The 13,014-nt window shown below is 46.2% G+C and overlaps 1 protein-coding gene across 7 annotated transcripts in view; it reads left to right on the top strand.

Moving 5' to 3' along the window:
- Window positions 1-13,014, top strand: part of pcsk5b (proprotein convertase subtilisin/kexin type 5b) — a 74,940-nt gene that overhangs the window by 23,898 nt on the left and 38,028 nt on the right. For 6 of the 7 annotated variants that reach the window (XR_005477258.1, XM_038997986.1, XM_038998149.1 and 3 more), the window contains exons 4-10: window positions 1,441-1,584; window positions 1,721-1,797; window positions 4,266-4,354; window positions 4,478-4,650; window positions 5,943-6,155; window positions 10,368-10,468; window positions 12,111-12,214. Coding sequence is in view for 6 of the 7 variants with exons in the window: in XM_038997986.1 (XP_038853914.1) it covers window positions 1,441-1,584; window positions 1,721-1,797; window positions 4,266-4,354; window positions 4,478-4,650; window positions 5,943-6,155; window positions 10,368-10,468; window positions 12,111-12,214 (901 nt within the window). In the remaining variant the exon portion in view is untranslated. Of the gene's footprint in view, window positions 1-1,440; window positions 1,595-1,720; window positions 1,798-4,265; window positions 4,355-4,477; window positions 4,651-5,942; window positions 6,156-10,367; window positions 10,469-12,110; window positions 12,215-13,014 lie in introns of those variants that run through there. The other variant, XM_038998066.1, reaches the window with a different exon arrangement.

The raw sequence follows: 13,014 nt of genomic DNA, 5'->3' as shown, positions 1-13,014 counted from the left end.
TCAGTTGTGCACAGGGGCCTCCCACTCCTCTTTCTATTCTGGTTAGTTTGCACAGTTCTGCAAAGGGAGTGGTACACAGTGTTGTATGAGATCTTCAGTTTTACTGGACAAAAATGTGCTTTTATTTCAAAAACAAGAATTTCTGGCCTCCCGGGTGGCGCAGTGGTCTAGGGCACTGCATCACAGCGCTAGCTGTGCCACCAGAGTCTCTGGGTTCGCGCCCAGGCTCTGTCGCAGCCGGCCGCGACCGGGAGGTCCGTGGGGCGACGCACAATTGGCCTAGCGTCGTCCGGGTTAGGGAGGGTTTGGCCGGTAGGGATATCCTTCCCTCATCGCGCTCCAGTGACTCCTGTGGCGGGCCGGGCGCAGTGCGCGCTAACCAAGGGGGCCAGGTGCACGGTGTTTCCTCCGACACATTGGTGCGGCTGGCTTCCGGGTTGGAGGCGCGCTGTGTTAAGAAGCAGTGCGGCTTGGTTGGGTTGTGCTTCGGAGGACGCATGGCTTTCAACCTTCGTCTCTCCCGAGCCCGTACGGGAGTTGTAGCGATGAGACAAGATAGTAATTACTAGCGATTGGATACCACGAAAATTGGGGAGAAAAGGGGGTTAGAAATTCTTTTTTTTAAGTGACCCCAAACTTTTGAACTGTAGTGTATATATGCAAAAAAAATGTATCTGTAATATTAAAGCTGATCTGACATTGAGAGGATTTTAAATGCCCACAGCAGTGTCAAATGACTCCGTTCAGACTGCACAAGATATGTAGCTCTACACAGAAAGAATACTTCACTCGCTTGTGGCCGCTAGTCACATCCACGTACAAATCATTACTTCCCTTCCATTTTGTGTGTGAGTGCGCTATTTGTAAGCTCTCTGGTCTTTTGCTCTTCTTCTGGGTTCTGTCAATGGTTAACTTGGCAAAGATAACACCAATACTTTGACCTTAGTTCTTATCAGTCCAGTGTTTTTGGACAGAGGCTAGAGCTTGGACTTTGTCATAAATAATCAATCATGAGTGTTTACTGTTTGATTTTAGGCAGTACTTGTTTAGTACTCTTTGTCCATGTTCATGTCCATTGGCATTTAACCTGGGCATTAGCCTACAACTGACTTTCTCCTGCCATCTCTGGACCTGCTTGACAGCTGTTCAAATGCTTTGTTTCTTTTCTCATTGGACTATTCACTGATGATCTAGAATGATTTGATAGGTTAAAGCAAGAACCCCACTTCATATCTTTCACCAACCCAGACATGTCAGATCAGTGATTAATTCAAGGAACGGAGGGTGGAAATCTGCATTTCAAAAGTATTCAAGCAGGGCCTATATCTATGCGTTCACACTTTTGCCACAACACAGATGTCTCACTGTTCCAGAACTGTAATGACCACTTAAGTGGGTTGCTAGTTTTATTTCAGCACTATTCATGTGTGTGTGTGCCAGCACTGTAACGATGACATCCATAACTGCCAGTCGGACATGAACATAGTGGGGGCGTGGAAGAGGGGCTACACAGGGAAGGACGTGGTGATCACCATCCTAGACGACGGCATCGAGAGGAACCACCCCGACCTCATTCAGAACTACGTGAGTGTGGGTGCGTTTTGGAATGGGGTATGTGTGTTGTAGTAGGAGTGTGTGTGGTGTGTTCAGCCATTGGAGGATTTATGCTGCTCGGCCATAAGAAGACCATGATGGTGAAGGCTTTTCCCTCTGTTTCCAGGACAACCAGGCCAGTTATGATGTCAACGGGAACGACATGGACCCCATGCCCCGTTATGATGCCAGCAACGAGAATAAGTAAGATACCAGGTCACAGCATCACGTGTGTGTGTGTGTGGCTCTTCTCTGCCTGGGAGCCCTGTGTCCTGTGCCAGTTTGGCTGTCAGTGGTTTTGGACGCTCTAGCCCAAATGCCTTGGCAAATGTTCAGCACTCTGTGGTAGTTTGTTTTCTTAAAGAGACAGGAGGTTAACTAGCCCACTGCTTTAGATGGATCATGGTCTGCTCTTTCCCTCGCTCGCTCACTTTGCCCTTCCCTCTCTTTTTCTCTCTCTCTCTTTCCACCTCTCCCTCTGAGTGGGGCTCGTTGACAAGTCTGTCACAATAATGGGTACGTTCCAATGTCCATACTAGCATACTGCTTAGAATGCATGGCCCAACTCATTACTTTATTGTAGGTAGTATGCTGCTAGCGAGGCTATTGGAACATAGCCATTAGTGTGTTTTTGCTAGCTACCTAAAGCTTACACACTACACGACATTTTCAGACAGACTTGTATCTTTCCATCGTCCCAACTTGTCTTGGAGGACGTATTCTAAGTGATCATATAAACATTGAGGGAACACCATTTATGAGCGGTTCTATGAAAGCTGCCCCACACTGTTCATACACTTGCTATGTCCCTATTCAATACGTTTGGTTAGAGACACGAGTGTGGTGGTGGTAGGTGATCCAATTTCTCTGCTCTAGCTTTATGACACGGTACTGATTTTAAGCGGGAGGACTTGCCACTTCTGATCCAGACCAAACAAAGACACCAGAATGGTTTGGTTACACTCCCCTCTATCAACTCAGTCCCTTTCTATAACCAGCAGTTTCTCAGATGTTCAGAGTAAACAGACAATAACCTTGCATCCACTGTTTTTGTTACCTATTCTGAGTGCGTGTGTTTCTAGAGGAGAACAAGCTGTTCTTTCTGCTTATGAGGAACACATCTGCTGTTGAATTTGGCCATTTCCATGTGGTAGAATCTCTGCTATAATGTAAAACTCCACTTCCGTGAGCTAAACAAAGGATTGACCTCCAGGATTGATCCAGACAGTGTGTTATTCACATCGCCCTTTATTCATCGCACAGATGGTCTGGTTCAGACTGACTTGGAGCAGGCATGGCATGGAGATGGGCTGAGAGCAGACGACACAAACAACACACACATATGTAGAGGAGACTCAGGAAGACTATGGCGCTGTGTGAAGCCAAACAGGACTGAAGGATTTTAATGTTGGCTCAACAAACTGTCCATACGGCTGCCATAAGTGTAGAGGTTCCAGCCAGGTGATGGAATACACTACAGTAGAACCTTTAGGCTAGCGAGGGCGTGTGTGTTTGAGCATGGGATTGTGTGTGCGCACCCTGCCTGCCAATGGGTAGATGCTGGGTTGCCATGACAGCGGCCAGTGGTGACTCTTGGCCACTTGTTCCAGATGTTCTCGGCAGGAGGGCTGGTCGTGCCGAGCGAGAGAGTGTCTTTGCCTCTTCCTCCTCTCCTAAAACCCACTCTTGTTTGTTTGCGCTCGTCACTGAACCTGTCCGCTTGTTGACGCGGCTACAGTCTGGCAGAATGTTACCCTTGCTTGTTGAGTGCTCGGGAACATACAAATCATTGTCTCTTTCACATTGTGAAAATATTTGAGGGCTGTATGTATCCCAGTGCAGCTGCTGCTGCCTCTGAATCCAGGGTCACGTCATTGGGCACCAAAGGGAAGAAGACGTTTTAAATTGCGTGGCCTTATGAACAAGACCCAGCCCCTGCTACTGGCCATGTGGCGACCTGTTCCTTCAGCCCATAGCTTGAACTAAGTCGAACTCCACTCGCTTCTCCCCACTTCTTTTTCTCCATACGTCTCAAATATGCATGTTGTCAGATAGTATACTGACTGTTTGTGCATTCTTCAGTTTTTATTATTTGTTTTTATATGATTTTTTTTACCCCTTTTTCTCCCCAATTTTGTGGTATCCAATTGGTAGTTACAGTCTTGTCTCATCGCTGCAACTCCCGTACGGACTCTGGAGAGGCGAAGGTCGAGAGCCATGCATCCTCAAACACAACCCAACCAAGCCGCACTGCTTCCTGACACAATTCCCGCTTAACCCGGAAGCCAGCCGCATCAATGTGTTGGAGGAAACACTGTGCACCTGGCGACCGCGTCAGCGTGCACTGTGCCCGGTCTGCAACAGGAGTCTTTAGAGCGAGATGGGACAAAGGACAATCCTGCTGGCCAAACCCTCTCCTAACCCGGACGATGCTAGGCCAATTGTGCGCCGCCCCATGGGTTTCTTGGTCACGGCCGGCTGCAACACAGCCTGGACTCTAACCAGGATCTCTAGTGGCACAGCTAGTACTGCAATGCATGCGCACACACAATGTGCCTTTAACCACTACGCCACTTGAGAGGTCCCAGTATATCTGTTTACATATTTGTGAGTTTGTTAATGTGCGTGTGTGAGATTTTTAAATGTGTGTCTGTGTATCCCTCCCTCTTTAGGCATGGAACTCGCTGTGCTGGGGAAGTAGCTGCATCTGCTAACAACTCCCATTGCACTGTGGGAATCGCCTACAACGCACGGATAGGGGGTGAGTATGTGTGTTTCACGTTTCAAGGTTATTTTAAATCTTATTCAACAGTGGTGAGTATGTGAGGGCTTGGGTGTGTGTTCACTCTGTGTGTGTGTGTGTGTGTGTGTGTGTGTGTGTCAGGGGTGCGGATGCTGGACGGCGACGTGACGGACATGGTTGAGGCCAAGTCTCTGAGTCTGCAGCCGCAGCATATTGACATCTACAGCGCCAGCTGGGGTCCCGACGATGACGGAAAGACGGTGGACGGCCCCGCCTCTCTGGCCAGGCAAGCCTTCGAGAACGGCATCCGCATGGTGCGTCTCGCGCGCACACACTGTACGTTGTGTACACACACACTCACACCAGCGGCCAGTGTTATCAATGCTTCCTTCAAGACATTTGGATTAAAGAGCTGCGTCTGATTAGCATATTCATGCATGGTATCCATATTCATAAGTATGTTGTGGAGATGGCTCAAAGAAGGAGCTTAGCCTAGGGTTAAGTGGAGGGGAGTGGCATTCACAAAGTCCACTTGCGGTGATGTCAGAGCACCCTCTCTCCTTGCTGAGTCAGAAATGCTGCTGACATTTTGATTGCGGAGAAAGTAAAACAATGGTTAGAGTTTGGTGGTGGGTTACGTACATCTCTGTTTGGCATCGAAGCTGCAGAGGTCTATTGGGCTATTATGACGTGTGTGTGTGGACATATTTTCCTATACTTGTGAGTACCAGAAGTCCTCACAAGAATAGTAAGCCAAAATAAAATTCAGATAAGTAAGGACATTTTTGCCAGTCCTCACTTGTGAAAATGCTATTTTAGGCTTAGAATTAGGGTTAGGCTTAGAATTAGGGTTAGGGAAAATAGACTTGAATGGGAATCACTTGTTGGTCCCCAAAAAGTCCTCAAGTATAGTAAGACATAGCTGTGTGTGACCTGCTTTCTTGGGCAAATGTTCCATGTTTTTTTTTTGTCTATCTTTTCTGCCTCCCTCTTTCATTAAGAAGTCACCTTCTCTCTTCCTGCGCTCTCTCCCTCGCCTCCCTTCATAGCTGGTCCAAGTTGTCCGTCAGCGTTTTCTCCCGTCTGATCCACTCTTCACTCAGAGGGGCTTCTCTCTCTTATCACTGGCTGACAGAGGCCTTTTGAAGTGCTACCCTCCACCTTTTATCCTCTCTGTGTGTGTGTTTGAGTGATAGTCAGAGCTCAGAGCGATAGGCTTCCTCCCGTGTCCCTACCAATCACACAGAGATTTTGACTTTTTTTAGGATCCCCATTAGCTGACGCCAATGGCGACAATGGCGACAGCTTGTCTTACTTGGGTCCGACACGTAACGAGAAAGACGTTACAGACAAAATACGTTTTACATCGATTAACGTGTGTTCATTTATCAGTTACGCATACATGTCAATACATAGACACAACAAGTAGGTTACATAAGAGAAACACTCACAGAAATAGAACACAGCATTTTAGAATTCCCCCTCCACTGCTGCGTTCACTTGCTATTACCATTTCAGCATTCAGGCGGCGGGAGAACTTTCTTTGTTGCCGGGCGCAGGAAGTCCCGCCTCTGATCTAATTTATATTGATTTGATTTCCTGCCAGGGAAGGAAGGGGCGCGGCTCCATCTTTGTGTGGGCGTCAGGGAACGGCGGGCGGAGCCGGGACCACTGCTCCTGTGATGGCTACACCAACAGCATCTACACCATCTCCATCTCCAGCACTGCTGAGAGCGGACGCAAGCCCTGGTACCTGGAGGAGTGCTCTTCCACCCTCACCACCACCTACAGCAGCGGAGAAAACTATGACCGGAAGATAGTAAGTCTGTCTCTGAGGGGGAGGGATAAAGGGTATGTGGATGTTCCTCCACTCTTACCACAACATGCAACAGCAGAGAGAGGACAGAACTAGTGTGTGTGTGTGTGTGTGAGCGAGAAAGTGTGCTAATACCGCTATGTGGTGTTATTTAAGCCGACTAGATGGCATACTAACATGTAACTAATTCCTGTGCGGGCAAAGCCAGACAAACAGGCTTTAGTTGTAAAGCCTGTGACCTTTGAACCCAAGGCTGGGTGAAAGAGGTCATCGTGTTGGGGTCAAGCTGTGTCCTGGGCTGACCCCCTGGCCCAGGGTGCATTGGGACAGACAGTCGGACAGACACGGTGACAGTTGGCCCTTTTGTCCTAGCTTGTCTGGCAGTGTCTTGTCACATTCCCCATAGAGGGTCGGAAGACTAAGCAGGGGGAGACTAAGATCCAGCCAGGCCTACGCTGCCATATAGACTCACACAGAACCATGACCAGTACTCAGCACGTACAGTCACACGCATGCGCACACACAACCAAAAACCACCAATTCAATCCAACCATACCAGGAGGCACCTCATGTCCCAGACCCACTCCAGGGCCCGTATTCATTAAGCATCTCAGAGTAGGAGTGCTGATCTAGGATCCGCTCCCCCCTGTGCATATACAGTGCCTTCAGTATGTATCTATACCCCTTGACTTATTCCACTTTTTGGTTATGGTACAGCCTGAATTCAACATTGATTTAAATTGGTTATTACACACAATACCCCGTAATGATTTTTTGCTAATTTATTGAAAATGAAATACAGAAATATCTCATTTACAGTGGGGAGAACAAGTATTTGATACACTGCCAATTTTGCAGGTTTTCCTACTTACAAAGCATGTAGAGGTCTGTAATTTTTATCATAGGTACACTTCAACTGTGAGAGACGGAATCTAAAACGAAAATCACATTGTATGATTTTTAAGTAATTAATTTGCATTTTATTGCATGACATAAGTATTTGATACATCAGAAAAGCAGAACTTAATATTTGGTACAGAAACATTTGTTTGCAATTACAGAGATCATACGTTTCCTGTAGTTCTTGACCAGGTTTGCACACACTGCAGCAGGGATTTTGGCCCACTCCTCCATACAGACCTTCTCCAGATCCTTCAGGTTTCGGGGCTGTCGCTGGACAATACAGACTTTCAGCTCCCTCCAAAGATTTTCTATTGGGTTCAGGTCTGGAGACTGGCTAGGCCACTCCAGGACCTTGAGATGCTTCTTACGGAGCCACTCCTTAGTTGCCCTGGCTGTGTGTTTCGGGTCGTTGTCATGCTGGAAGACCCAGCCACGACCCATCTTCAATGCTCTTACTGGGGGAAGGAGGTTGTTGGCCAAGATCTCGCAATACATGGCCCCATCCATCCTCCCCTCAATACGGTGCAGTCCTCCTGTCCCCTTTGCAGAAAAGCATCCCCAAAGAATGATGTTTCCACCTCCATGCTTCACGGTTGGGATGGTGTTCTTGGGGTTGTACTCATCCTTCTTCTTCCTCCAAACACGGCGAGTGGAGTTTAGACCAAAAAGCTCTATTTTTGTCTCATCAGACCACATTACCTTCTCCCATTCCTCCTCTGGATCATCCAGATGGTCATTGGCAAACTTCAGACGGGCCTGGACATGCGCTGGCTTGAGCAGGGGGACCTTGCGTGCGCTGCAGGATTTTAATCCATGACGGTGTAGTGTGTTACTAATGGTTTTCTTTGAGACTGTGGTCCTAGCTCTCTTCAGGTCATTGACCAGGTCCTGCCGTGTAGTTCTGGGCTGATCCCTCACCTTCCGCATGATCATTGATGCCCCACGAGGTGAGATCTTGCATGGAGCCCCAGACCGAGGGTGATTGACCGTCATCTTGAACTTCTTCCATTTTCTAATAATTGCGCCAACAGTTGTTGCCTTCTCACCAAGCTGCTTGCCTATTGTCCTGTAGCCCATCCCAGCCTTGTGCAGGTCTATAATTTTATCCCTGATGTCCTTACACAGCTCCCTGGTCTTGGCCATTGTGGAGAGGTTGGAGTCTGTTTGATTGAGTGTGTGGACAGGTGTCTTTTATACAGGTAACGAGTTCAAACAGGTGCAGTTAATACAGGTAATGAGTGGAGAACAGGAGGGCTTCTTAAAGAAAAACTAACAGGTCTGTGAGAGCCGGAATTCTTACTGGTTGGTAGGTGATCAAATACTTATGTCATGCAATAAAATGCAAATTAATTACTTAAAAATCATACAATGTGATTTTCTGGATTTTTGTTTTAGATTCCGTCTCTCACAGTTGAAGTGTACCTATGATTAAAATTACAGACCTCTACATGCTTTGTAAGTAGGAAAATCGTCAGTGTATCAAATACTTGTTCTCCCCACTGTACATACAGTAAGTATTCACATCCCTGAGTCAATACTTTGTAGAAGCACCTTTGGCAGCGACTACAGCTGTGAATCTTTCTGGATAACTCTAAGAGCTTTCCGCACCTGGATTGTGCAACATTTACCCATTATTCTTTTCAAAATTAATCAAGCTCTGTCAAATTATTTGTTGATCATTGCTAGACAGCCATTTTCAGGTTTTGCCATATATTTTCAAGTAGATTTAAGTCAAAACTATAACTCGGCCACTTGGGAACATTCAATGTTTTCTTGGTAAGCAACTCCAGTGTAGATTTGGCCTTGTGTTTTAGGATATTGACCTGCTGAAAGGGGAATTAATCTCCCAGTGTTTGGTGGAAAGCAGACTGAACCAGGTTTTCCTCTAGGGTTTTGCCTGAGCTCAGCGCCATTCCATAAAAATAAAACATTATCCTGAAAAGCTCTCCAGTCCTTAACGATTACAAGCATACCCATAACATGATGCAGCCACCACTATGCTTGAAAATATGGGGAGTCGCGTTGGCTTTGCCCCAAACATAACACTTTGTATTTAGGACATAAATTAACTTTATTTTGCCACATTTTAGAGTATTTGTATTCTGTACAGGCTTCCTCCTTTTCACTCTTGTCAATTAGGTTAGTATTGTGGAGTAACTACAATCTCAGTTTTCTATCATAGAGTTTAATGACTGTTAGTCACCGTTGGCCTCATGTTGAAATCCCTGAGTGGTTTCCTTCCTCTCCGGCAACTGAGTTAGGAAGGATGCCTGTGTCTTTGTAATGATTGGGTGTATTGATACACCATCCCAAGTTTAACTTCACCATAGTCAAAGGGATATTCAATATCTTATTTTTTTTATTTTTTTTTTATTTTTTTTACCCATCTACCTGTAGGTTACATTTGCGAGGTCTTGGAAAACCTCCCTGGTCTTTGGTTGAATCTGTGTTTGAAATTCACTGCTCGACCTTAGATAATTGTATGTGTGGGGTACCGAGATGATGTAGTCATTCAAATATCATGTTAAAAACATTAAGTCCATGCAAATCATTATGACTTGATAAGCAGATGTTTACTCCTGAACTTATTTAGGCTTTCCATAACAAAGGGGTTGAATACTTATTGACTGAAAACATTTCAGCTTCTCATTTTTTACAGTTTTGAAAAACATAATTCCACTTTGACATTATGGGGTATTGTGTGTACTAGGCCAGTGACCAAAAAAATCTAAATGTAATCCATTTTGAATTCAGGCTGTAACACAACACAAAGTCGAGGGGTGTAAATACTTCCTGAAGACACTGTATACAACTAACTGCCAAAATAAAGGGAACACTTGAGCAAATGAGCGATACAACGTATATTGAAAGCAGGTGCTTCTACACCGGTGTTGTTCCTGAGTTAATGAAGCAATTATTATGTATAAAAATGCCCAGTTGCCCGCAATTGTGTCCTATCCAGCTCTACAGTGACCTTTCAGTCAGCCAGGGATCCTTTTTGGATGATGGCTTTTATTTTGACTGACTGGATTTGGCACACAACACCAAGCTTTTCTCTCCTGTCATTGAGGGACTGACTGAAGTCCTGCAATGGGAATATATATATATATTTTTCCTTCTTCCCAATCCCTTTGGTCCTCTTGGCTAGGAAATAATTTCCTGGGTACCTTTGGGAACAGCAGGTTTGTGTGTGCGTGTCATCTCTAGCAGGTTAGAGTATCAAAGCTGGAATGTATGCAGTCTCAGGTGTGCCTCCAACTCACCCTGATCCACAGGATTTAACCCCCCTCCTTTCCATCCCTCCCTCTGTAGATCACTACAGACCTGCGTCAGCGCTGCACCGACAGCCACACAGGGACCTCGGCCTCTGCTCCTATGGCAGCTGGGATCATCGCGCTGGCCCTGGAGGCTAAGTAAGCTCCTTAACCTTAATGCAGGGATTCACACGATTGCACTGCAGTCAGTTTACTCAGCCAGTCAATCACATCGCTTTCCTGCATTATCACAGTCACACTGTTCTCTCTCTCTCTCCTGACTGTTTGCCTTTCTTCACTTTCTCTTTCTGTCCTCTGCTGCACCCCCCCCCCTGCCTTTTTACTTACACACACACACACACACACACACACACACACACACACACACACACACACACACACACAAACTTCTCTTTGAGCGCTGCTGATGGTATCAGTGGTTATCTGGTGAATGAAAGAGTGGAGTCGACTTTGATAAACATACCCGAGAGGAGCTGGAGCTGGGGCTGCCAGCAGGCCTGCTCTGTCATTTGAAATCCAGCTTATCTTTCCTCCCTCCGCCTCAGATTACGCCTGTATGTTTTTACCATAATTACACTTCAGTCAGAACACCAGAGGAGACGCTCTGCTCACTGAGGAATTCAGCTGGGTTTGATGTCGGGTCTGTTGGGACCGAACGAGCTGTTGAAACTGTGTGTGCGTACTCTGGCAGCGTTCAAATGATGTTAGGATGCCTGTGCCATGGCCTAGTTAGTGCACCACGGCAATGATGATGAAACATTTATAGAACTTGAATTATGGATGGAGTTGTGGAGTTAAACTATTGATTGGTTTTGTTTGTCAATGAATCTGTTTTTATGGATAGGTATTGGAGTTGGGACTCCCCTGTTTTCCCCCTCCAGAAGACCTCTCTCTGTACTTTGTAACTGGTGTGAAATGGCTAGCTAGTTAGTGGTGCACGTTGGTAGCGTTTCAATTGGTGATGTTACTCGCTCTGAGTAGTTGTATCCCTTGCTCTGCAAGGGCCAGGGCTTTTGTGGATCAATGGGGGATGAAGCTTCGAGGGTGACTGTTGTCGATGTGTTTAGAGGGTCCCTGGTTGAAGCCCAGGTTGGGGCAAAGAGTGGGAAGGAAGCAACACTGTTACACCATTACTGGCGCCCAGGCGAACAACTTCTGGTTTTCACTTGAATTCGTAAAAAACAAAAAACTTTGAACAGAGTGAGAGTTGGACAGCGAGGGTAAGGGCAAACATCCGGACAGATGACTCCTGGGAAGGGAAACGCATCCACATACTGTCCCACTAGTGTTCAAGAGTTTGTTGGCATTGGGTAGCTGTGAAGGTTTTCCCCATTCCACAAAATATATATCCATGCGGAGTAGTACTTTTCTAGAATGTTCCCGGAATGCTGTGCCCAGAGGATGAAGGAGAGATGAGAGAAAAAAAAATTAAGCATCTGGTCGGCATATGAGGGGATTCCCGGGAAACTTGGTGACCCACATATTACATTTTTTTAAAGTGTTTTTGCATCAAAGGACACATGGCTACCATCTTGTAATGGTTTTACGTGAGATCAGACAGGGGAGGGAGATGGATGGACATATCTGCTATATCTCGCGTTCTTTTTCTCACACACACACATCCATTCACCTTTAAATGTGTGTGTGTACACACACACACACACACACACACACACACACACACACACACACACACACACACACACACACACACACTGTTAAGTCTGTGTATATTTGGTCACCAATGTGTGTCTGTGGTGTTTTGTGATTTATCCCCCAGTCCTCTGTTGTCGTGGAGGGATGTTCAGCACATCATCGTCAAGACATCTCGAGCCGGCCACCTCAATGCCCCTGACTGGAAGACCAATGCCGCTGGATACAATGGTGCTTAACACTGCTTGCCTCCTCTCCTCCCTTCACCTCAGCTACTCCCCCCCCCCCCCTCTCTCTTTCTTTCATACCCCTGACTGTCCCAGTCGCTCACCATAAAACATCCCACCGCCTGCCAACTACCTGTCAGGCATTCCATGTGGTGTACTTTGTTTCATACGTGTGTTTGTAGTGTGTGTGTGTATTCGAGAGAGAGAGTGTGTGTACACACATGCTTGAGAGAGTGTGTGCTTGAGGTTTGTGTGTGTTTGTAGTATGTGAATTGAGGGTCAGCCAGGCTGCAGTCCCAGTCTGTCTGGAGTTTTTCCAAGCGGCTGTTTCAAAGAGCAATGGGAAATTGAGAGTGAGAGAGAGAAGTGGGGGGGAGCATGTCACCCAGAAGGAAATGGAGAGGAGGTTGAGAGAAAAGGTGACAGCGTAATGAAAGAGCGGGTGAGGAAACAATATTTGATTGGCTGTGTTGATTGGGTTGACATTGATATGTAACTGTGATACTGTTTTAATTGGTTGTTCTATGACATCAATAACTATAGACTCAGAGCCATGTACAGGGACCATAGAACCCATTCCCCTGCACAATTTTCACTTTTACATTTTTTCTTACGTTTCAAATGAGTTTAAAAAAAGTAAAAGTATCCACTCCTGTGTCAACTAGTATCCTGTACTCTTTATCCATTCCTCTGGTTGAAATTACTCAAGATCTGTCATAGGAAAGTCGGTGGATACTTATCGAATTAAAACATTTCAGGCTGTAATACATGTTAAAACTGTCTAGATTTTTTGGGGGTGGGATA

Source organism: Salvelinus namaycush, chromosome 1, assembly GCF_016432855.1.
Source record: "Salvelinus namaycush isolate Seneca chromosome 1, SaNama_1.0, whole genome shotgun sequence".
In the NCBI taxonomy this organism is placed as follows: Eukaryota; Metazoa; Chordata; class Actinopteri; order Salmoniformes; family Salmonidae; genus Salvelinus; species Salvelinus namaycush.
Note: the sequence above shows the minus strand (reverse complement) of the source record. Positions and strands in the feature narration are given on the sequence as shown.